Raw genomic sequence first — 23,832 nt, 5'->3', positions numbered from 1 at the left:
GTGTGACATTTACAAAGTTTTACAAAAACACTAAACTTTAGAAATAAGGCCATCAATGCCATCACACATCTTCTCTGATGGCAACACTCAAAAAATGGTGCTTAATATCACTAAAAGCTCGTAATCATAGGGAAACCATTTTAAGTACTATGAAGAACCATACAGGGGTGATATAGCACTATTATAGCATCACATATGGTTCTACATAGGTGTTATATGGCACTTAAAAATGCTTCCCCTATGATTACAAGGCACTGTACCACTTTTAGTGCTATTTATCACCGATTTGTATAGTGAAAGGTCAAACTCAAGATCAGATCAGATTTTTGGATTTTATATTAAATTATAATATAATCCTATATAGATTTATCATATAGGATATTTTATATTAAAACGTGCATTTCAGTCAACAGCAATCAGAAACTGCTGACAAAATAAAGCGTCACAGCCAATTCAGATGCTGACATATGTGATTGTAAAGAGGAAAGAAAATGTGTGAACACATACAATAAAATGATTTGCTGCATTTAGTACTCTTCAGTGCATAAATAATAATCTGCTGAGTGAACACAATAATGATAAATAGCTGTGAGTTATTGAGAGGGAACAGCAAAAAACTGCCAGTCAGACAATTTACCAAAAACAAAGTCTGCATGAGAGGGACTTTAAAATTACTGTAGTACCATATGGTACCAAAAATTAAAATGGCAGATTATGGTGTTTTTATGTATTTATTGTGTATTAGGTAAGGATTTTACCTCAGAGAAACACTGTAACAAAAATACTCGTTTGTTCAGGGCATATCAACATTCCATTAGATAATTCGGCGACTTTTATCATCACTTACCATAGAGCTTCGTGTTGTTTTCGAGGCGAATCTGAAATCTGTATCCGTCCAGATTACCTGTAGTTTATAACTGACAAAACTACCAGTAAAACTCCACAAACTGAATGATCCGAGGTCCGTTTTCCCAGAGCAGGTCACATCCATCTTCAAGCCCGGAACATTATGTCTCTAAATATTTTGTTGGCGGAAACGGGATAATGTTGTGTTTTCCTCACTCTCATCGTCTGGATTATATGAAAAGTGGTAGTGGACGACTCTGCGTGCGGCGATACCTCCGCGTGCTTGTATGTTCTATGAGGAGTCTCGCGCTCTGTGCGCGCGTATCGGATACGTGACACTACACTGGCAGCGCGAGCGCAGCGTCGGGCGGATAAAACTACACGTAAATGTTCAACTGCTACTGCGCGTTGGCTCAGATGATACACAAATGTTTTAATTTTCTTTGTAGCGTTCTTCTATAAAGCAGTGCAGAGATTCTACTGTTTTACCTAAATGAAATGCTAAATGTATTAGTAGGAGAGCTATAGAACTAGACATCTAAATAATTTAATATGATTGACGAAATTGAACCATTACCGCAGGTAAACTAAAAAAAAATTGTGTTAAAACCATAGTAGCAACAAATTCACTGATTAATAATTATAGCTTAAACATTAGTAGTAAACTATGGCAAAACAAATTGTAATTGACTTAAATGATAAAGAAAATGATTGGTAATACGGGTGGTTTTATATGAGTTTTGTTGATCGTGCATTGTGTGATCAACAAAAACGGCAAAAAATATGATTGAAGTTGCATTGTCGGTAAAATGCTGATTCGGCCTCTTACTCAGCTTTCCCCGTAAATGGCATAAAGCTTTCTTCATATGAGATAAAAGAGGGTGCTCATTATCTTTATGGCTATGACCTTATTATGAGCAAGTCCCTTGAATAATACCCAGCAATTTCTACATTATATAAAGCCTAATGCAAAACAACATTTTGTCTTCATTCATTCTCATCTCATGTAAAACTAATAAGTCAGACAAGCATCAAACGGGAGTATACATATGCAGACAGATACAACCATTATATAAGTTCATCACTAATATAAAAGAAAAATATGTTTTTTTACATAAAAGAACATAAACAGCATCCGTATTACATTCCCCCATTATAACATTGTTTTTGAAAATGTATCCACGTTGACCACCTAGTGGTAAAGCAGCGTAACTGTGCTTGCAGTAGGGTCAGATTTTAGTATAATTAGGTTGTTGTCACACCTGTCACAAAAACGTGTCCAAACTCCAATGTTTTTTGTCATTTGATTGTAAAATGTAACATGGACACATATACATTTCTCATCCTTGTTCATGAAAATTACACGCTATAGCTAACACTTTATAACAGAACTAAAGTGCCAGCTCATGATTTGCCGTTAGGTCTTAAATCTAAGTCTGTGCAGAGTACAGCTTGAGCATGCTGAGAGGAATGAATCTGGCACCTCTGTAGAGTACTATATATCCATTCTGCGGCTGTACAGCAGTGGGCTTTGCTTACACCCAGAGCTCTCCAGAAGCATTCAATCTGTCAGAATTAAAGGCTGACTGTCTACATTCGCGCAGACATACAGTCAAAAGTAAAGGAAGAATACGACGGTTTGAAAAAAAAAAACTTGTATTAGGTCTGTAAATCTAAACACACATTAAAGTGTCGGGTCAAAATTGCTTTATTTTAAGGTTTTGTGCCCTTTTACTCCTACAGTCATAGCATACACACTTTAAAAAGAAAATGTTTCGGATCTGTAGAAAAACATTTGTAAATATAGCTAGAAATATTATATTATTAAGCCATAAGTGTCTATCTAGCTACACAAAAGCTATAATTTAAATAACTTTAAAATCACATTTATAGTATATTAGTATTTTAGCACAGCGAGGGCAAATTTGACACAAAAACAGTCATGAATGGACAGCACAGAGAAGACATAAAGGTCATACAAGGGCTGCATTGGTCGAGTTTACAGCCTCAGATTGGCCAGCTGGGGTGATGATTTTATGTCCATGTGTTCCAGAAGGACAGTGGGAGGATCAGCTGGTTTTCTCTGGCTCTTACACCATTACCCATGCTGAGACAGCCAGTGGGTCTGGATTACATGCTACCACGGTGGCGACATGGGCTGTGGGTTTTGCAAATATGACATCACGACTGCAGATATGGACAACCTAAAGAAACAACTTGTGTTTAGGTCGAGATACAGTACAATGTAGGTACAGAAAGCATTATATTCATGTTTGGTAACATTTTCTGTAAGTGCACTTTTGCTTAACTAAATTAAATGTATGGGTTATCTATTTTTTATATAATGGATTAATTAGTTAAATAAGCTTCTCTGGTGTTATTTATGAGAACAACAATTAAGTATTAACATGACTTACATGAAGCTGCTCATCATTTGTTTGGTATCTTCTGAGCTTCGTGAATTAGCAAAACTGATAAAGGAGCAGTACACAGCAATCCAAGCACACCATTTCAGCTGTGAAAAGAACACAGAATACACAAATTCAAATATGAAAATCTATCTTTTTAACTGGTTTTAATCAAAGACGAACATACAAAAAAAAAGTAAACAGCACTATGGCTTTACACGACAACTGCTGTTGTCTGTAAACACAGGTAAATGTAAGGTCACCTTGAGCATCAGGCCACACATACTGAAGATCATTCCCAGCAAGTTCATGTAATCTGGCGTAGGGTCTTCCAATGTGGGATTTGATTCTGTGTTGGGAGGCTTGTAGCTGTAAAGCAAATATATGGTTTGACATTTATTGTTGTCATGTCCAATTTTCCATTCAGCTCCATGGATATACAGAACAAAACATATAAAAACACAAATGTCACAGGTATTTACCCCAAAAATCTGAGATGGAAGTTCGATCAGTTAATAGGAGAGAGTTTCAAGTTTCACGTAAACATACGGATATAAAATAAATCAAGTGTGTGTGGGGGCGGGGATTAAACAAGACAAACACTAAACATTTTTGACAAAATGCATTTGCAGTGTGACAGCTAAAAAAAAATATATTAAATTTTTTCAAAATTATCATGTTAAAAGTGAAATGCTTAAAATGTAAAAAGATTCAAAAGGACATCGTAAAGTAAACAAGGCTTTATTATAGCGCATTTGTCAAACGTGTATACGAATTGCTTTAAAAATCGTATTGAATTAATATTAAACCAGTGTATTTAGACCTGCTAATATGCTAAATCAGATATATTTAAACCTCATCGGTGAAAATCTTTTCTAATCCTCTATCATTAGCCAAAGTGTTGCTAACTATAATGCTAAAGACAGTCAATGAAAACGCTTTCCAGACTTATCTTTTCACTTTAAACCGCAAACAAGAAAAGATACTCACCGAAAAATCTTGTTCGGTCGTCTTGGATCTGCCATGTTGTTTACGGTCATAATTTGAAACCCCAATATAAGTAAAAACGTATTTGAGGGTCTTCTTGAGAGAGCAGCACGGTAGTGAACAGCTGACCCGTGAGGTGAATGCTGACTCTATCAGTCTGTATAGTGCGTCGTGTTCAAGTACCTGCCACACTAGCGCCACCTACCGGTGAGGAGTATATGTGCTTTATAATGCAGATCAGTGAATAAAATATTCTATAGCTTAGAAATATGTATGTTTATTATGAAAATAACCAAATATGTAGAAATATCTCGATTTAGTTGTTTTAGCTTTTATAATGCTTGTTTTGTCTTAGGGCTCCAATGGAAATGTGTTGATGATACCCCCTTGTGGGCCCTGGACCCATGGTTGGAAAACCCAGATGTAGAAAAAATTTGAATTAAATTAAATTTAGATTTAATCTAAGGTGTATTTATTGGAATCCTGGTATCAGTTGATTTTCGTGTCCATTACCTAAATACTAGAAATGATATTCAAATTTATACATACATATCTAGTTGTAATGTCTTAATATCAACCTAAAAAAGTTTTTTTCCATGTTTTCTCATGTAATCCAAAATACAGAATAGGATACATAATTTAATAACATTGCTTTCATTACAATAATGCATGTATAAGGTATACAGGTATACAATAATACAAATAGGCTATGTCCTGTAATATGCTTATTTTTTCTTAATTAAATGTGAGTACAGTATTATTTTAAAAAAAGGGTATGTCTAAGTATCAACTTAAAAAAGTTTCTATCTCATGCAATGTACTTCGAAATATAATATAAAATACATTATTAAAAAAAACATTATCTTTATCATTAATACATGCATAATATACAAGAATAATACATATGACCATAATATGCTTCTATTTGGGGTTTTTTTTTCAGGACAGAAAATACAAAAACACCATCTCATGGTAACTGCTAGAAGAAATGATTGAAATTTTTTGTAAAACCTCACTTTAAACAACAATAATGACCACTGAGAGAAGCAGATATTGTTATCCATAAATAAACTTTGTATATGACAAACCATCTTCCCACAAAAGGTCTGTTATATGCAGGCCTTTTATATATTTTATTGTTATATATTCATTTTTCCCCCTGTTTATTAATGTGAATCTGCTTTGAAACAATTAAACAATTGTAAAAAGCACTATATAAATAAAATTGAATTGAATATGCAAATAAGTCCAAGTCCACATAAGGGCTTAATCCCCTGTGGGACAAAACCATCTTGCATTGAATGTAATTCAATCATAGCTATCTATCCGCGAAGGCCGTTGAACTGTAAGCTGTCATTAATTTTATGATACGATTGTTAAAGCCTTTATGAGGTCTCCTCTTCTGAAACGACAGGTTCTTCATTCATCGCATTGAGCTCAACCTCTGTCGGTGACGTGGACACCAATGTGTGCCTGGAAAAACAAAGTATAGTATGTTAGATGGTTTAGAGTGCAATAGTTCATAGTGCTTGATTCAACATTACGACTTATTTGTGGTCATGTTCATGTTTGATACTGTACCTCCCATCTTCCACATCCCGAACATGTTCTGGAAGATCAACATTTGTGGTCTCGGGCAGTAGGAAGACCACACACCCACTGAGAACAGCATTGCTAGCGAATACTACAGAGGGAGCAAACTGCCACATATCCTGTAATAACATGACCATGGGGGCCAAGGAACTTCCTAAACGGGCTATAAAGGAGCTGTAGCCCAGGCCACACTGCCTATGGATGACATTCACAGGATTTTTAACTAAACAGTCTCATCTCTTTATTGTAGATGAATATATCAATGCATTAATTGATAGGTTGCATATTAAGTTGTTTAAATGAAGTAATATGGTGGAAACTTAATTTAGTGTACCTGCCTATTGTCTATTATCAATATTTACCGTAGTACAGTAGGGTAAAGCTCAGATGTGTATAAGTAGGCAATGGTAAAGGAGACCTCAGAAAACCCCTTCCCAACAATTGCTATTCCTGTACGCACAGCAGAGAAATCTAAGGGAACATACACATACACACACACACACACAGATAATGTGATATTTTTCATAATGTAATAAAATTCAGAGATGCAGTATAAATACCTCTTGACCTGTGATTTGGGGCATGTGAACTTGTATTCGATGTGTAATTTTATAGTTGTGTAAGGTCTCAACTTCCTCAAACTAAAGTGAATAATTAGTTATCTTTGAAAAGTTTGAACAAATTTACCCACAAGTATGCCAAGAGGACAGAAACACGAATGGCTTTAAAGTGATTTATGAGGACTTACTGGTTGGAATGACACTGTTTACTCCAATCAGAGATCCTGTTATAATGAGGGACCATGCCTGTCCATTTCTCCGTCCAATCCGATCCAAAACAAGGTATGTCCCAACTTTAGCTGGAATTTCAATGACTCCATAAACAAACTGTGTAAGATAAATGTTTAGACCAAATCCTGTGATGTTGAAGCTGATGCCATAGTAAGTAAAAGCAACGGCAAACCTACAGATTCAAAGAAACAATGTAAACAGTAATGCTACGTACACACCAAATGCGTGGCATGATCGCGTTACAGTGGGTTCACACCAGACGCGTGTTCAACAATTTGGGCGAGTAGATTACATACAAAGTCAATGCAAAGACCCGATCAGACGCGTCCTCGCGTGAGGCGATGCGAATGACGCGATATGGGCGGCGCGTTTGGCGTGAAAACATGCACTATTCGCCTCAAACGCGTCTTCGCCCAAGTTAAAAATGTTCAACTCAAGCGAAAAATTTGCTTGACACGAAGTTAAATCTCGCGAGTAATCTAGAGCGAGTAACGCGATGCCCCACGTACGTAGCAGATCTCGCGTCTTTGCATTGACTTTGTAATGCTACGTACATAGCAGAGGCGATTCTAGGGTTAGAGCTTTAGGGGTGCTGAGCACCCAATGAGCTCCACTGCCACCACCCACTCTTTTTTCCTACAGAAACCAATAATATGTCTATTGTAAAATAACTATCATTTTAACATTGGTTCAACTAACTCCAAAATCCAGATTTTTTTGGAGACCTTTCAGGCATGAAAACGGGTCAGGGGTGAAAAAGATAAGAAAATTACCCCTCTAGGATCTGGGAGCATGCTCCCCCTTAGAATTTTTTAAAATAACATATTTTAAAGCATCAATCTGATGAGTTTTGAGATGCATTTTTTTGCCAACCTTTTTATTTCTAATTAGTGGCGAGCTAGCACTTTTTTGCCATTAATGCCATATTAAAGTATCAGGACAAAAGGTGGGCTACAGCAGCAGTGTGGTTATGGTTTTATGTGGATATACAAGCTGTGTCCCAATTCAGGGGCTGCGACCTTCTAAGGACGTATTTTAAGACCGATTGCGTCACAGCAGCGCGACTTCAGGCTGGTAAGGCCGTCCCAATTCGAAGGATGCTTAGAATGAAGCCTCAAAATGCGTCCTCATTTCTCCGCGCTGTTAAGGATAGAACGAATGGATCCTTAACAGCCGAGGATATCCCAAGATTCATTGCGCGTCTGCAACGGCAGCTGGATATTCTAAAATAAACAATTAAAACCTTCATTAAATAAAAGTGTGTATTTATCAAAAAAAGTTTGTCACTGTTTTAGTATTATAAGTTATGTTTTGTGTTAATATTATTATTTTTATGATGCATATGTGACTGGATTACAGTCAAATCATACTAATAAGGCCCGCACTTCAGGCTTTCAACCAAATGAAAAGGACAAGCAGAGACAAAGTCACAGATAACAAATTTATTAATCAATTAAATTACTAAAACCACATTGAGCGAGACAGTAAAATTTAAAAGACCCTTTTGACCAATGGAAACAGGTCAACAAAATAGGCTGTGTTGTGGTTGGCTTACATGGGCCGTCCACCATACACTGACCAACACAAACAAATTCAAAAATTACAAGAGGAAAAGAAAAAAAAGGAATAAACTAATCAAGTTAGTTTATTTTCTCTGATTGCAATAAACAATTTACTGCTCAAATAATAAACACACACTTCAAACCAAATAAAGAACAAAATTATGTAAATCCACCCAACACAAACCAAATAAATCAAAATAAGACAAATTAAATAAGAAAACACAATCCCCACAATAACTACACTACATTCTTGAGCAGTTTTAATGTAAAGCAGATCAAAGAAATAATACCACTCGAATAGCAAAACCAAAATACTAAATCAATTAAAAAAAAACAAGGCCTAATAAAACTATTATACTTATACTAATAATGAAGAAAAATAAAGCAACCAAAGACAAAATTTCAATACAACTCACACACACCACACACATACAACCAACAAATACACACAAACCAAAAAATTATAACACAATCAATCTGCTCCGTAAATGAGCAGCATTAATACAAAAAACAAGAAATATCACAAACCCCAAAATCCAAAATAACCAAAATAAATCAATAAATAGACAGGTCTAAATAATAATACCAGATAATGTCAGTAAAAGAAAAACACAATCTTACGTTAACTTCATTGTACACACAGAACAAATACAATGAACAAATAAACACAGGTCAAAAGACTACACTTGATCTGCTCCGTTAGCGGTATCCATACAGAAGACAAAAAGAAATAACAAACCCCAAAATAACTGGAATGACTAAATCAATTAATAAACAAATCTAAATAATAATAGCTGATAATTTCAACAACCGAAAATAAAATAAAGAAACAACCAAACAACCACACAATTTCAGTTAAACACACATACCCAACAAAATACAATCGGCAATAAATGAAAATCAAAAGAATTGCGTCACTATTAATCCGCTCCGTAAATGAGCGGTGTCAATATGCAGGAAGCAACCCAAATACAATACCCCAGATTTCTAAATAACTAAGTTAATAAACCATACATAAAATTGCGCCAGCGAGGTGGCGAACCCCATGAAATCCCAAAATCAAGTTACGGGTTTAGAGCGGCTCCAATGAGCCTCGTACAGGCATTAAGAATGTTCAATGAACTTGCGAGCGCTCGATACAACCACGAGCGTGCACTGCAAACCCGCTTCTCAGACGGGAACGCCGATTTAACCGCAGCAAAGCAGCAACTGGCACTCTTTTGCGTGTATAACACTCACATACTCACAACGGATGCCTGGATATACCCGACTTATCTTTACCGAGGAGTGAAGGAGATACAAGACCTACAGCAACAGGTCACATCAGTACAATTGGCACGAAGAAAGCGAAATCACCTATGCCGATATACAGCCACAGGTCACATCAGTACAATGGCACGAAGAAAGCGAAATCACCTGTGCCTATATAGCTACGTGATTGCCTGACGTACGCAACCACGCACCTGGTGCAATCTGTCCGCTCTTTTAAAGGGCTACGCCAACTATTGTTAAAGGGGCAATCCCACTACAATCTACCCCGGGATTTTCAATCATTGTCCCAATGATTCAACCTTCTACAGCCAAGGGCGGAAATGACAGTCCCTTCCCGGTCCCGGGAGGGAGTTCTCAGCGGGCAATAAAACGCTAGCGGATACATCACCAATTACAGTCCTGGGCAAATGATAACGATTAGAATGTTTCCCAGCCGTTGTCCTAGTCGATCTCCGTACGCCCTGTGCCCCCATAGTAGAGACCTCACTAGACGGCGAATTTAGACCAGAAACTAAGGGGAGGGTCCCTTCAGATGTCACATTTGGAACAACCTCCACAGCGGCAGGCGGTAAAGGTTCGATAACCACCATCACAGAGTCCCCCTCATGCAACCATTCCTGACAATCTTGTCCCTGTAAACCTAAATCAACATGATAAGCCTGTTGTACAGTTTCGGGAGCCAGCTTCAACAGGGACCTATGCACGTGTTTTACCCGAGTGGGCTCATTCAATGAAGATATACTATACACCTGACCACCTTCCTGCGGAGCTCTTACTATTTGATACAGAACAGTTGACCACAAATTCTGAATCTTGTTACGGCCCCGAACTCCACACTCTCGCAAGTGTACTAACTGGCCCACGATTAGTGGTTGACCCCTTACTGTCTGATCATACAAGGTTTTCCTATGTTCTGCAGCGGCTTCAAGACGGGCTTTTACACGTCCATATGTTACTCTTAGTCCCTCCTGATGCCTAGCCACCCATTCTTCCACACTACCCCCAACTGGATCCTCTACTCCTGCTAGCAGAAAATCTACCGGCAGCCGTGGAGTTTGCCCAAACATCAAAAAGTGAGGAGACTCACCAGTAGTCTGATGGCAAGTGGTGTTATACGTAAAGACCACCTGTGCCAAGTACCGAGTCCAGGAGCGTTTCTGTTCAGGTGGAAGGGAACGAAGGAGATCGTGCAGAGTTCGATTGAACCGTTCACACTGTCCATTACCCTGAGGATGGTATGGAGTCGTGTGAGTTTTCTGAATCCCATAAAGATGACACAATTGGGCAATCACTGCACTCTCAAAGTTTCGACCCTGATCAGAGTGAAGTCTGGCTGGCACACCCAACTTATAAAACCACTCCTGGACCAGGACATTGGCTACGGTGGTCGCTCTCTGGTCCCTAGTTGGCACAGCCAATGTGTATTTAGAAAATACATCAGTCATAATTAGGACGCTTTCCCGTCCATCACTAGATGGTTCTAGGGTGGTAAAGTCAACTGCCACTATTTGGTTGGGCTTGGATGCCAACAAGTGTCCCATAGGAGCACGAGCTACTGGATAACTGGGCTTTGAAATAGTACACTGTTGACAGTTCTGACAATGCTCTTGTACATAGGTGCTCATATTTGGCCAATAGCATCTCCTACGAATTAGCTCATACGTCCGTTCCCTGCCTTGATGGCCATGCCCATCGTGCAACTGCGTAAATACCTCGTTCCATAAAACCTCTGGTAATACCAATTGGTCCACCTCCTCCCCACCATCAGGGAGTTGGAGGTGGCGGTACAACAATCCCTCCTTAACAAACAATCGACCCCATTGTCGCAAAAGCTCCAGCCCAGATTTCGACATTGACTGTCGCTCTACCTTAGAAGGGTACTTATTTCTGGAAAAAAATGCAAGGAACTCACTCAATGTTGGATCTTCTAACTGCATCTGCTGGAGCTCTTCCTTAGAACGAAATGGGAAGGCGACAATGGCATGTTGCTCTGCACCTACCAACTCACCTTCATCCTCCTGTTGGATGTCAACTGTAGTGAGTGTCTGGGGCAATGGTGTACCAAAGGACTGTGTCGAAATGCAGGAGGAATACTGCCTTGATAATGAATCGGCATTACCATTAACCCGACCAGGGCGATACTTGACTTCAAAATCAAAAATTGCCAACTGAGACACCCACCGCTGTTCAGTTGCCCCCAACTTGGCTGAATTCAGGTAGCTCAGTGGGTTGTTATCTGTATAAACGGTACACTGATGACCCAGAAGATAATCCTTAAATTTTTCCGCCATCGCCCATTTAAGGGCGAGGAGTTCAAGCTTCATGGAACTGTAATTTTCCATATTCTTTTCTGTAGGCCTCAGCCCTCGGCTGGCATAGGCCACTGGCCGTAACTTTCCACCTTGCTCCTGACTAAGCACCGCTCCTAATCCCAAATGACTAGCATCGATGTCAAGCACAAAAGGCTTCGCAAAGTCAGCATAGGCCAACACCGGAGCTGCCACCAATTTCCCTTTGAGAGACTGGAATCCCTGCTCACACTCTGGGGTCCAACAGCTCTCTATGGGTCTACCGGAGCCCCTCTTTTTCTTTGTCCCACCCAACTCTGCTACCAGGCGATGCAGAGGGGCAGCCAACTTGGCAAACCCCTCTACAAAACGCCGATAATAACTCACAAAGCCCAAAAATGATCGCAACTCTGCAACGTTACTAGGTCGCCTCCATTCTGCCACCGTACTAATCTTACTGGGATCGGTAGAAACTCCTTCCTTTGAAACCACATGCCCCAAGTAATGAACCTCCTGACGGAAAAAACAGCATTTCTCCAGTTTGGCCTTTAAGCCCTCCTGCTGTAACCGGCTAAAAACCAACTCCAATCGTGCAAGATGTTGGGCAACATTGGTGGAAAAGACAATAATATCATCCAAGTACAACAACAAGGTTTGGAATCGTTGATCTCCAAACATACGTTCCATCAACCGTTGGAATGTACTTGGGGCATTGCACAGCCCGAAGGGCATCCGATTAAATTCGAAAAGCCCAAAGGGTGTGCAAAAAGCGGTCTTACCCTTGTCTTGCTCTGCCACAGGAACCTGATTATAGCCACTTACTAGATCAACCGTTGAAAACCACTGAGCCCCAGAAAGTGCATCTAAGGTCTCTTCGATGCGGGGCAAGGGAAAAGCGTCCTTTCTAGTCTTCTGATTTAACTGTCGGTAATCGACACATAACCGTATGTTGCCATCTTTTTTCTTAACGACAACTATAGGGGAAGCAAAGGGGCTACTACTTTCCCTAATCACCTGACTCGCTAGCAATTTTTGCACATGTTCCTTAACCGCAACATAGTCAGAAGGGGGAATTCGCCGATACCTCTGCCGAATAGGAGCAGAATCCAAAAGTGGGATCTCATGTGTGATCAAGTTGGTACACCCCAAATCAGAATCATCTGTTGAAAATACAGATCTATATTTACCCAACAGACCCCTCACCTGACTCTGCTCTTCTTCAGAGAGGTGCGAGAGATCCATCTGCTGGATTACCTCTTCTACGCCATCAACACTTCCAACTTGCGAAGAAACAACAGCCTGTTGGCAATCAACAACACCTGGACGAGTAGCAATAATCTCCCCTGGCCAGCTCATTGGCTGGACCTGACACAATGTCCCCACCACTTGTCGTGGTTGCAGGAAGACATCAAGTTCACCTATGTTAACCATAGGGACTTTAGTAATACCACCTCTCACCGGAACCAGGGATACAGATGCCAACAAGCCAGATGGAAGTGGATTCCCATTGTCTAAAGGCTCGTAAAGGGCCATAGAAAGTAACCCACACTGTACAGCACAAGTAACTGGGACAAACTGCAAGGAGTTTGCTGGAATGCGGACCACATGTTTACCCCGGACACGTACAGGCCCCCCACTAAATTCTGACCCCTGAAAGCAACCAGTCTGGCAACATTGAAGTGCCGATGTCCACGCTGGAACTTCTTTAACTATAGGGAGATTAAACAACTCTGGGCCATGTTGATTAAACAGCTCCTGAAAGCACTCACCTATAACATTCATCCCCAATAGACCTGGCAACCCTGATGTAGAAAGAACCTGAGGAGGATCCTTTACAACAAGGACACCCTTATTGTGAATACGTCTACCCAATACAACAAAATCCAACTCCAGGTATCCTACAAAAGAAATAGAGAGACCATTAGCGGCCCGAAGCTGCAACCATCCACATTCATTCAACCTTTTCTTACCCCAGGGCTCAAAATGAGCCAAGAAGAAGCTCTCTGTGACAGTGGTTACCATGGAACCTGTATCCAATAAGCATGGAACATTAACCCCACCCATATTAACTACAACTGAGGGGCATTTACCCAACAAAGTAGAGGGTCCACTACCAGTGGGGGCAGGGGCCCCTGAGCCAGGCCCTATCCCTTCCGAACTGTGGCTCATCAGTTCAGAGGGTTGCAGTTTTCCGCCTGCCCATTAGGAGGCACTACATTCCCATGTGACAAACGAGCCCGTTGATCTCTAAACTGAATCTGTCCTAGTGTACAATTACGAGCAATATGCCCAGGCTGATTGCATCGCCTACAAATGATAGGGCCAGGCTGCCTGGGACGGTTACCTACACTCTGGGATTGCAGTTGCCGTAAACTTTGAGTCAGTTCATTAAGTTGTTCTTGCTGGGCCCTCATCATTCTCTTCAGTTCTGTGAGCTCTGAAACATTTACCTCTGATGGACTAGAGGAATCTATCTGTCCCTGTACTCTATACTGAAGAACAGAGGAAGCTGGGAGCGAATGACTCCTCTCTCTCCTCTCCGAATGAAATCCCTCATCCACCCATCTAATTGCCTCTTTACGAACATCCAGAAGGGTGGAATCAGGGTCCAATCGAACAAAACGTTTGAGCTCCCGCCGCAAACCACTATCCAGCACATGCTCTACAAACTGGTCTCGAAGTAAAACCACTGAATTAGTCATACCTCCAGGGGTATGTTGTACCACCTTATCCATTAATGCAAAAAGAGCATGGGAATACTCCTGCAAGGACTCGCCCTCAAGCTGTTTACGAGAAAAAAAGTTTTGCTGCAGGGCAATATAGGACTGTGAGCACCCATAAAGTTCCTTCAAGATAGAGAACACCTGTTCTGGTGTTTCCCTATCTCCTCTTGCCCTATACTTAATCTCATTCTTGGCAGGACCCTCTAAGTGATCTATAACAAATAATGTCTCCTCAGCTGAAGGCAGATGTCGAACCCGCAAGCAGGCTTGTATCTCCTCCACCCATTCAAACACATTGTCTTCCCCTCTACCACTAAACATACGACCCCTCCGTTCCCTAGGGACGTAAACGACTCGTTCAACTACGGGGCTAGGGGCAGGTAGGACATTCACAGTTGAGGGGCCCGCCGCTCCAGTAGCCTGGCCTGCTTGCTGTTGGTGCAACCGCTCATTTTCTCCCCTCAATGACTGCACTTGCCTTCTCAACTCCTCCAATTCAGCCTCCATATCTACAAGCTTCCCCCCCCCAAAAAAAAGAGAGAGAGAGAGAGAAAAAAAGGAAAACCTTACCACTTAACCCAAATCTCTTCCACTATCACAATCCTGGCTGCTTCGTACCAGCTGCTGCTTTGCTAAAAAAACACCAAAAACACAACAACACACAACCATACAATTCTTCTCTGTGACTGTCTCTGCTTGTCACTTGGCCCTGCCGACTACGCCACTTGTGACTGGATTACAGTCAAATCATACTAATAAGGCCCGCACTTCAGGCTTTCAACCAAATGAAAAGGACAAGCAGAGACAAAGTCACAGATAACAAATTTATTAATCAATTAAATTACTAAAACCACATTGAGCGAGACCGTAAAATTTAAAAGACCCTTTTGACCAATGGAAACAGGTCAACAAAATAGGCTTTGTTGTGGTTGGCTTACATGGGCCGTCCACCATACACTGACCAACACAAACAAATTCAAAAATTACAAGAGGAAAAGAAAAAAAAGGAATAAACTAATCAAGTTAGTTTATTTTCTCTGATTGCAATAAACAATTTACTGCTCAAATAATAAACACACACTTCAAACCAAATAAAGAACAAAATTATGTAAATCCACCCAACACAAACCAAATAAATCAAAATAAGACAAATTAAATAAGAAAACACAATCCCCACAATAACTACACTACATTCTTGAGCAGTTTTAATGTAAAGCAGATCAAAGAAATAATACCACTCGAATAGCAAAACCAAAATACTAAATCAATTAAAAAAAAACAAGGCCTAATAAAACTATTATACTTATACTAATAATGAAGAAAAATAAAGCAACCAAAGACAAAATTTCAATACAACTCACACACACCACACACATACAACCAACAAATACACACAAACCAAAAAATTATAACACAATCAATCTGCTCCGTAAATGAGCAGCATTAATACAAAAAACAAGAAATATCACAAACCCCAAAATCCAAAATAACCAAAATAAATCAATAAATAGACAGGTCTAAATAATAATACCAGATAATGTCAGTAAAAGAAAAACACAATCTTACGTTAACTTCATTGTACACACAGAACAAATACAATGAACAAATAAACACAGGTCAAAAGACTACACTTGATCTGCTCCGTTAGCGGTATCCATACAGAAGACAAAAAGAAATAACAAACCCCAAAATAACTGGAATGACTAAATCAATTAATAAACAAATCTAAATAATAATAGCTGATAATTTCAACAACCGAAAATAAAATAAAGAAACAACCAAACAACCACACAATTTCAGTTAAACACACATACCCAACAAAATACAATCGGCAATAAATGAAAATCAAAAGAATTGCGTCACTATTAATCCGCTCCGTAAATGAGCGGTGTCAATATGCAGGAAGCAACCCAAATACAATACCCCAGATTTCTAAATAACTAAGTTAATAAACCATACATAAAATTGCGCCAGCGAGGTGGCGAACCCCATGAAATCCCAAAATCAAGTTACGGGTTTAGAGCGGCTCCAATGAGCCTCGTACAGGCATTAAGAATGTTCAATGAACTTGCGAGCGCTCGATACAACCACGAGCGTGCACTGCAAACCCGCTTCTCAGACGGGAACGCCGATTTAACCGCAGCAAAGCAGCAACTGGCACTCTTTTGCGTGTATAACACTCACATACTCACAACGGATGCCTGGATATACCCGACTTATCTTTACCGAGGAGTGAAGGAGATACAAGACCTACAGCAACAGGTCACATCAGTACAATTGGCACGAAGAAAGCGAAATCACCTATGCCGATATACAGCCACAGGTCACATCAGTACAATGGCACGAAGAAAGCGAAATCACCTGTGCCTATATAGCTACGTGATTGCCTGACGTACGCAACCACGCACCTGGTGCAATCTGTCCGCTCTTTTAAAGGGCTACGCCAACTATTGTTAAAGGGGCAATCCCACTACACATATATTTCTAAGGTTGATTAATTTAATTTAATATACTGTTGAATAGTTTAATCTACATCAACGTGTCATATTTTCTAAACTAAATTAATATTTTTCTGATTTCATATTTATTTTAATAAGTCAGAAACGTTTCCGCTATGTCCTGCTGACAGGCGCAGCAGGTGACGCCAATTATGGGTCGTCCGAAGGTTAGACCGTCTCATTTCAGTTCTCTTCGCGGATTTCTGAGGCTGCCACCTTGAAAGACCGAGTGCTCATATTTAAGGTCGCATGCTTAGAAGGTCGCAGCCCCTGAATTGGGACACAGCTACAGTGTGTCGTTTAAAGTTTTTGTCAAAATGACAAATCTCCTAATTTATAACTTTTATGCCTACAACATATGGTAGGTTTATTAATAGTTTGTTAATTTGCAGCTTTTCTTTTAACAGTCCTTTAATTGAACCATTACCTTTACTATTATGTCTAAAACAAAACACTTGTGACTCCTGCACTAAGGGTTAAAAACGTTATCCCCTTCATATTAGTCTATATGTGACAAACTAAAAAAATATTTATTGTCTAGTTTGATAGTCAGACAGTTAGTGATTTCACACATAACTTACCTGGTGGTATACAGTGATATTTAGTTTGTTTTCACTCTGTTCCAAACACCATGTTTTCATGACGACTGACCATAAAAGACGCACGTGACGTCATGTTTACATGACTCCCGATTGTTAAAATAAGTCTCAAATTAACGATAAATCATACAATAAACTTTAACAACGGAGACACACGTATGCAACTACCCACTGAGACGCACAAAACTGCATGCGTCTTGCGGAAGAACATTGTAACCGGCGCTACTTCTCTCCGTTTAGGTCTATGGACGAGTCACCCAGGTACTGTGCTATTCCGCAGCGCGCGGGTACCCGCCGGACTAAAATAATCCGAAAATAAACACTTATTATACGAGTACCATGGTGATTCAGTATAAGACAAAAACACGACTTGAAAGATTGATTCGTGATGTACTCGCTCATTATAAATATAACGTAAACATTTTGTAAGATTTGAACAAAAAAGTTGCATCACAACACTTTTAACTGATTCTCACTGTGCGTGTGTCTCGCGCTGAATGACGGTCGATGCAGGTACAGAGAAGTAAAAGAAGAGGATGACACCATTTGCTAAGCGGGGAGGTTTTCATTTTCTAACTTAACATATACATTTTAAACCACAAACTACGGAGTATGTTTTGGACATTATTTAACCTTGTCAAAGACGAACGAACATTTTAGATTAAATACATTTCTTGCTCCAAGTTTAAGGGGTGCTGAGCTCATTTTTAGGGGTGCTGAAGCACCCCTAAAAAGGGGCTAGCCTCGCCCATGGTACATAGTAAACGCAGGGCATCGCGTTACTCGCTCTAGATTATTATCGGGATTTAATTTCGTGTCAAATTTTTCGCTCGAGTTGAATATTTTCAACTTGGGCGAAGATGTGCTTGAGGCGAATAGCGCGTATTTTCGCGGCAAACGCGGCGCCCATATCACGTCATTCGCATCGCCCCACGCGAGGACGCGTCTGATCGCGTCTTTGCATTGACTTTGTATTTAATCTACTCACGCAAATCGTTGAGCTCGCTTCTGGTGTGAACCCACAGTAACAAATTTTAAATGATGTATATCACATTAAAAACTATTGATAAAACGATTATTAAAAATTTTAAGGGGAACATGATGGCAAATGGTTTTCACATACCAAAAAATCCCAGAACATATGACAATTTTCCTCAGATTTGGTGTCTTCACTAGATCGAGGTAGGAATGGGTCTTGTTGGTGTCCTCAGGAATGTTTACCTTCTTTAAGGTCTATATAATTGGTGAAATTGAATCTATTATTTTCCAGTTAAACGAAAGTAAAAGAGCAAAATAGGTCTAAGTTTAGTATATTCTATGTGTATTTACCGCAGTGTCCAGTTTTTCAGGGTAACAATACTTCCCATTCATCTTAGCACACTTAATCAGATACTTCTGCGCCTCTACTACCTTGCCATTGGCCAGCAACCACCTTGCAGACTCAGGAATCCACCTTGCAGATGAATTGCATGTTTATTTCCTGCATCTGACCTGTCCTGCATGCAACTTTCTCAACACCTGCAGTTCCACTACTTACCACCAGGCAATGATGCCAAGAATGCAAGGTGATGTCACCACCAGGATGAGATGTCTCCAGTCTCTGATGAGGTATGCAAGAAGAGCCAGTAACATATTCCCAACACTCCACCCCAGACTAATGATGGTACCCGTAAAAGTACGATGTTTGACATCTGTCCACTCAATACCTGGGGAATTTGCAGAATTCATATGCATTATATCTATATAATGAATTGAATTATCTAATTAAACAATAATATTATAGTTAAATATATTTTGTATAGTATTACTGTAATTACTGTGTAAAATATATTACTGTTGTCATGTACTGTTACATATCCCACAATACAATACAAAAAGTAATCTTCAATGCTTTTCCGCTAAAGACAAAATATAATACATATGTCAAAAACACTTCTTTTATTCTTAACGTTAGTTAATCACAACGATAGTTGTAGATAGCTTACACAGGGCCGTTGTGGTAAAAATCATCCCTGTCAGGCTCACTCCACACAAGGTTCTTGTAATGGCAAACATTACATAAGATGTAGAAAACGCTGACAAAGTTCCAAAAATTGTACTGGCCACAAAGGACACCTGAATTATTGGCCTACGTCCAAACCTGTGGAGTGATTTAAAAGACAGTTCAGAAGGAAATAACTTACAGTCCCTGACAGTAAACTTAATGAGCGTTAAGCAACTTTCCATGGCAAATGGTGTGTAAATTTGTACTAATGAACCGTTTTCTGCAAAAGGTCGGGATGATTATCCATGTAAAGTAAACTATGCAAAACAAATTAAACTGCAGACATGTGATGAGAGAGAAACCATGTGATCTTGTTGCAGCCTAAGGCCTCTAATACATAGTAAAACTCACAAATAGGAAAAGAAAAATAGCTTGTCATGAATTATTTAACTAAGACAGCATACTTATCTGCCAACTGGCCAAAAATGACTGCACCAATGGTCACTCCAAGGAAGAAAAACGTGGCGAGTGCTTGGTTTAGGTTTTTGTTTGCGCATACCAAATCGAACTGTAATAAGAGAAACAAATCACAACAAAACAAAATTAGGTAAAATTCACCTGCAGTCCCTTTAGCTGTGATCATATTTACAATATGGCACTCAAGCAACTATTATTTTACAGGTTTTTTTGTCAGATAAGTTTTAATCAGAAGATGAATAGATTTTGTCCTAACCTGTCCCATACCAGACTTTTTTACAATGAATCGAAAAAGTCTAATGTAACAAAAGTGCCTGTTATTTTTTTATGCCATCTTTACATTAGCACATGTAGTGCCTAAACATTGTTTTGCACAAAACATAATGGGTGTCACATTGATAGTAACAGTTCAGCTCAGTCAAAAGGTCAGGGCTTTATTGTAAATAAACTACAGCCATACACCACATAGACATAAATTATTTTCAATATAATAAAGTACTGTTTAAACGATACAATTTAGACAAAATTTAGATAAAAATGTTGAAAGCTGTAAAATTGTATTATTTATTTATTTATTTTAAATAAATGACTGATAAATAAGAGCCCAGAATATATGTGAACTCTATGAAAGCATCTCAGGGTTAAACCTCAAAAATCATCTTGATAAAAAGCCACAAGTACGAATTTGCAGATTTTAGGTAAAGGATGGCTACCTTGAAGATGCTTTGAAGATTTTTGAAAAAATTAAAAATAAATAAAGAATGCGTGTTTCTAAACTTTTGAATGGGACTGTCAGTGTTGGGTGTAGTTTTATTACTTTTTCCTTGAAAAGTAAAGTAAGGGATTATTGTTATTTTTATATTTTTATATACTGTGGACTGTAGAACAATGATATATAATACAATAGTCTAAGGTTTAAATTCATGTTTTTTATGTATCCTTGTCACTTTATATACTTTGTGTTAATAGGAATAATGGTAACACTCAAGTGTAGTTTACAATTCTCACTATTAACTGTTTGGTTATTAGCATTAATATTACTGAGATATTAGCTGTTTATTAGTACTTTAAAAACACACATTAATGCCTAATTCTGCAAAACCTTTCTACATCCTTAAACCTAACCTATTCCTATTCCTAATGATACTTAAACTTAACAACTACTTTACTAAGTATTAATAAGCAGTAATTAGAAATATATTGAGGCAATAGTTAATAGTTAGTTAACAGTGATACTGGACCTTAAAAAGTGTGACGTTTTCCTACCTTAAGCCTACCTTTGTATCATTTACTAAATAGGATTTAGAAAGTAATAAGCAATAAGTAATTAAATACTTTTTGGAGAGAGTACTCTGTACAGTAATCTAATTACATGATTAAATATGTAATTAGTAACTAGTAATTTATTACTTTATTTGAGTAACTTACCCAACAGTGAGAACTGTATATTGTACATTCTCAAAAAAAAGGTACAAAAGTGAAACGGTTCCTTTTAAAAAGGTCCTAAAATGTACCATTTTGGTACAGATATGAATTTTTGAGACACCAGTATATTGTGTAACTATGAGGTACCATGCACCCTTTAGGTACAAAAGCATACTTTCTAAAAAGGGAACTACCCCAATGACAACTTTTGTACCGTCCTGTACCTTTTTCTGAGGGTGTACTAAATTGCATTTGAATATAGTGCAGCAGGATTTCAAAAGATCAAAAACAAAAGACACATTCATTCTTACTTCACTGGCAGTTGTTGAGGTGAACTGTGAACGGTCGTACACCCATCCATGCTGGCACGGTACCGACACATTTGATCGATTGCCATACAGTTGGGAGAGGTCACCATCAAGGTCAAAGTTCATGGGAAGAGGATACATCTTGCACGAGCTATAAGAGCCATCTGTATTAAGTGGGATGCCAAGAGCCAGAATCCGTGAGACTGCAGGATTGTCCTTTTCTGCACCACCTGCATAGCTGTCCACAATGTAGGGCAGAGCACAATGGTGTGGTGGCACACCTGAGATGAAATTGTGGAGCAAGAAGTGCAGTGGAAGGAGGACCCGTGGGAGCCACAGAATGAACAGAACCAAAAACTGGAACTTGTTGAAGCCACCAACTTCATCTAGGATCTCCTCAAACCTCATTGCTGAAAGTGACTCGAGCAAGCAGATGAAATCTGAAATCCAAGGAGAACGTTGCAAGCGTACTACTCACCCATCAAAATCTTGATCGTTTTAGTGAAGTTAGCTCTGTTCTTCAGAGCAGCTTGGTTATGTGTGTAGTTAACAGCGGTTCCTCTGATGAGATTTGCAATGCTGCAAATCGGGGCTCCCGGTCACACTGTTTATGGCCAGTATCAGATACAGTAACGTCTTTGTCTTATGTTAAAGAAGAGGGAGAGTCTCAGTGTTTCAAAGTTCATAATCCCTCACCTGACTAGTGCATGTGGAGCGAGTGAAAATGCATTGGTTTCATGATGGCCTTTGACTAGGCAAATATTTACTAGTAACTATTTTGACTGAAAGTTAAACGCGTTTTATTTACAAATGTTAGTTTGTTCTCTGCTTTGCAAGGGCACCACTTGGGACCTATGAAATAATACGAGGTTGAACCCACTGCACCCATGTTACTAATAATAATAAAGAATCTTTATAATAATCTCTACTCATAAAAATAAATGATATTTGGGGGCCCAATAGTACTGTATGTGGGCCAGGGGCGTAAAACCCCCATCTAATGGTCTCCCCCCAAAAAACATTACAAACTATGTTGTGTGTTGTAAATTGTATTTATGCTTAAAACAATTATGTATGTAAAAAAAACAATACAAATGCAGGGGCAAAAATGCCTTTTAAGTTTAAATATATGAGTACCCCCTCCCTTGCCTCACAGTGGTTTGGTCTACTGCCAGTATGCTTTCCTCTTTTAAGTCAGAAGTAAGCTGTAACGGCTATTTTATTCAATTAAACATTGATGCCGAGTCATTAATAAATTAGTCATGATAAGAAATTAGGATAATTGCTGTTTTCTCTGCGAGTTTGCAATGTTGGCGATAATAAGTTGCTTGTCACTGTAGCTTGTGACTTAAGTCAGCCACTATATGTAACAAGGCAATAAGCTGGTGTGTAAACTAATATTAGGCTATCAAAACACCAAGTGCAAAAAGTTTGTAAATAATTAAAAAGCACCTATTGTCCAATTCAGGTTTTTACATTTCCTTTGGTGTGTAAGTGTGTATTAGTACATGTTAATGATATGCACAAGGTACAAACCCCAAAGTAAACGATGAAGCAAAGTTAGCGTCTCCAACGTAAATCTCTTTTTTTGGACTACAACAAACACACAGAGATTAGGCAACAGTTTACTTCCTGGGATTGGGGATGTAGACAAGACCGACATTATCATAACCACACCCGGTTCACACCAGATGCGTTTGAGGCATCAAGTTCGCGTCTACCGCGCGTAGTTGGACGCTTGAACATTTTCAATGTACTCGCTAGTCGCTTCATTCATGCGTGAAAGCCGCGCATGAAATTCTAGTCATCGAGACATTCACGTGAAAATTTGCGTCATGGGAGGGGCTTCTGCGACTCCGCTCGCTTCCTCTAATCACGTCACTACTAGAGCAAGCTCCTGATTGTTTTTTCCGCCAAAGTTTCACATTTTTCAACTCTACCGCGCCGTGCTAAACGCCTCATTCGAGCCGCGAGACCTCCAGACGCGTGTCAACCTGTCTTTATATTGACTTTACATTGAAATCACTCGCGCTTGACGTCTCTACCGTGGCTGGTGTGAATGCAGCATTAT

The 23,832-nt window shown here is 39.2% G+C and overlaps 3 protein-coding genes across 18 annotated transcripts in view; all 3 read right to left on the bottom strand.

Annotated features, from left to right (window-relative positions):
- The window catches only part of cacna1ab (calcium channel, voltage-dependent, P/Q type, alpha 1A subunit, b), a 164,723-nt gene extending 163,588 nt beyond the window's left edge, over positions 1 to 1,135 (bottom strand). For 15 of the 16 annotated variants that reach the window (XM_073811804.1, XM_073811812.1, XM_073811809.1 and 12 more), the window contains exon 1: positions 848 to 1,134. The gene's annotated coding sequence lies outside the window, so the exon portion shown is untranslated. Of the gene's footprint in view, positions 1 to 847 lie in introns of all 16 variants that reach the window. The other variant, XM_073811818.1, reaches the window with a different exon arrangement.
- A 1,403-nt stretch (positions 1,136 to 2,538) lies between these two features.
- wdr83os (WD repeat domain 83 opposite strand) lies at positions 2,539 to 4,404 on the bottom strand. The gene is made up of 4 exons (XM_065241076.1): positions 4,245 to 4,404; positions 3,518 to 3,623; positions 3,264 to 3,361; positions 2,539 to 3,050 (listed from the first exon to the last, which is right to left on the bottom strand). The coding sequence occupies exons 1-4, from the start codon at positions 4,292 to 4,294 to the stop codon at positions 2,984 to 2,986; spliced, it is 321 nt and encodes a 106-aa protein (XP_065097148.1). The 5' UTR covers positions 4,295 to 4,404; the 3' UTR covers positions 2,539 to 2,983.
- Positions 4,405 to 4,561: 157 nt separating this feature from the next.
- slc22a7a (solute carrier family 22 member 7a) lies at positions 4,562 to 22,319 on the bottom strand. Its single transcript, XM_065241075.2, has 10 exons — positions 21,765 to 22,319; positions 20,016 to 20,119; positions 19,553 to 19,707; positions 19,105 to 19,273; positions 18,897 to 19,020; positions 18,691 to 18,800; positions 6,583 to 6,797; positions 6,197 to 6,305; positions 5,823 to 6,029; positions 4,562 to 5,714 (listed from the first exon to the last, which is right to left on the bottom strand). The coding sequence occupies exons 1-10, from the start codon at positions 22,167 to 22,169 to the stop codon at positions 5,627 to 5,629; spliced, it is 1,686 nt and encodes a 561-aa protein (XP_065097147.1). The 5' UTR covers positions 22,170 to 22,319; the 3' UTR covers positions 4,562 to 5,626.
- Between the last annotated feature and the right edge of the window lie 1,513 nt (positions 22,320 to 23,832).

The sequence above is a fragment of the Paramisgurnus dabryanus genome, chromosome 14 (genome assembly GCF_030506205.2).
Source record: "Paramisgurnus dabryanus chromosome 14, PD_genome_1.1, whole genome shotgun sequence".
In the NCBI taxonomy this organism is placed as follows: domain Eukaryota; kingdom Metazoa; phylum Chordata; class Actinopteri; order Cypriniformes; family Cobitidae; genus Paramisgurnus; species Paramisgurnus dabryanus.
The sequence above is the reverse complement of the archived record's forward strand: the minus strand, read 5'-3'. Positions and strand labels throughout refer to the sequence as shown.

Excerpts from the sequence above, each read along its gene's own strand:
- wdr83os (XM_065241076.1), bottom strand. The coding sequence starts at position 4,294 with ATGACCGTAAACAACATGGCAGATCCAAGACGACCGAACAAGATTTTT. Across the intron at positions 3,362-3,517 it reads TGTGTGGCCTGATGCTCAAG|CTGAAATGGTGTGCTTGGAT; the intron begins GTGACCTTACAT and ends TTCTTTTCACAG. Across the intron at positions 3,051-3,263 it reads CAAATGATGAGCAGCTTCAT|GTTGTCCATATCTGCAGTCG; the intron begins GTAAGTCATGTT and ends TTGTTTCTTTAG.
- slc22a7a (XM_065241075.2), bottom strand. The coding sequence starts at position 22,169 with ATGAGGTTTGAGGAGATCCTAGATGAAGTTGGTGGCTTCAACAAGTTC. Across the intron at positions 19,708-20,015 it reads TTTGGCCAGTTGGCAGATAA|GTTTGGACGTAGGCCAATAA; the intron begins GTATGCTGTCTT and ends ATCACTCCACAG. Across the intron at positions 5,715-5,822 it reads CGGGATGTGGAAGATGGGAG|GCACACATTGGTGTCCACGT; the intron begins GTACAGTATCAA and ends TTGTTTTTCCAG.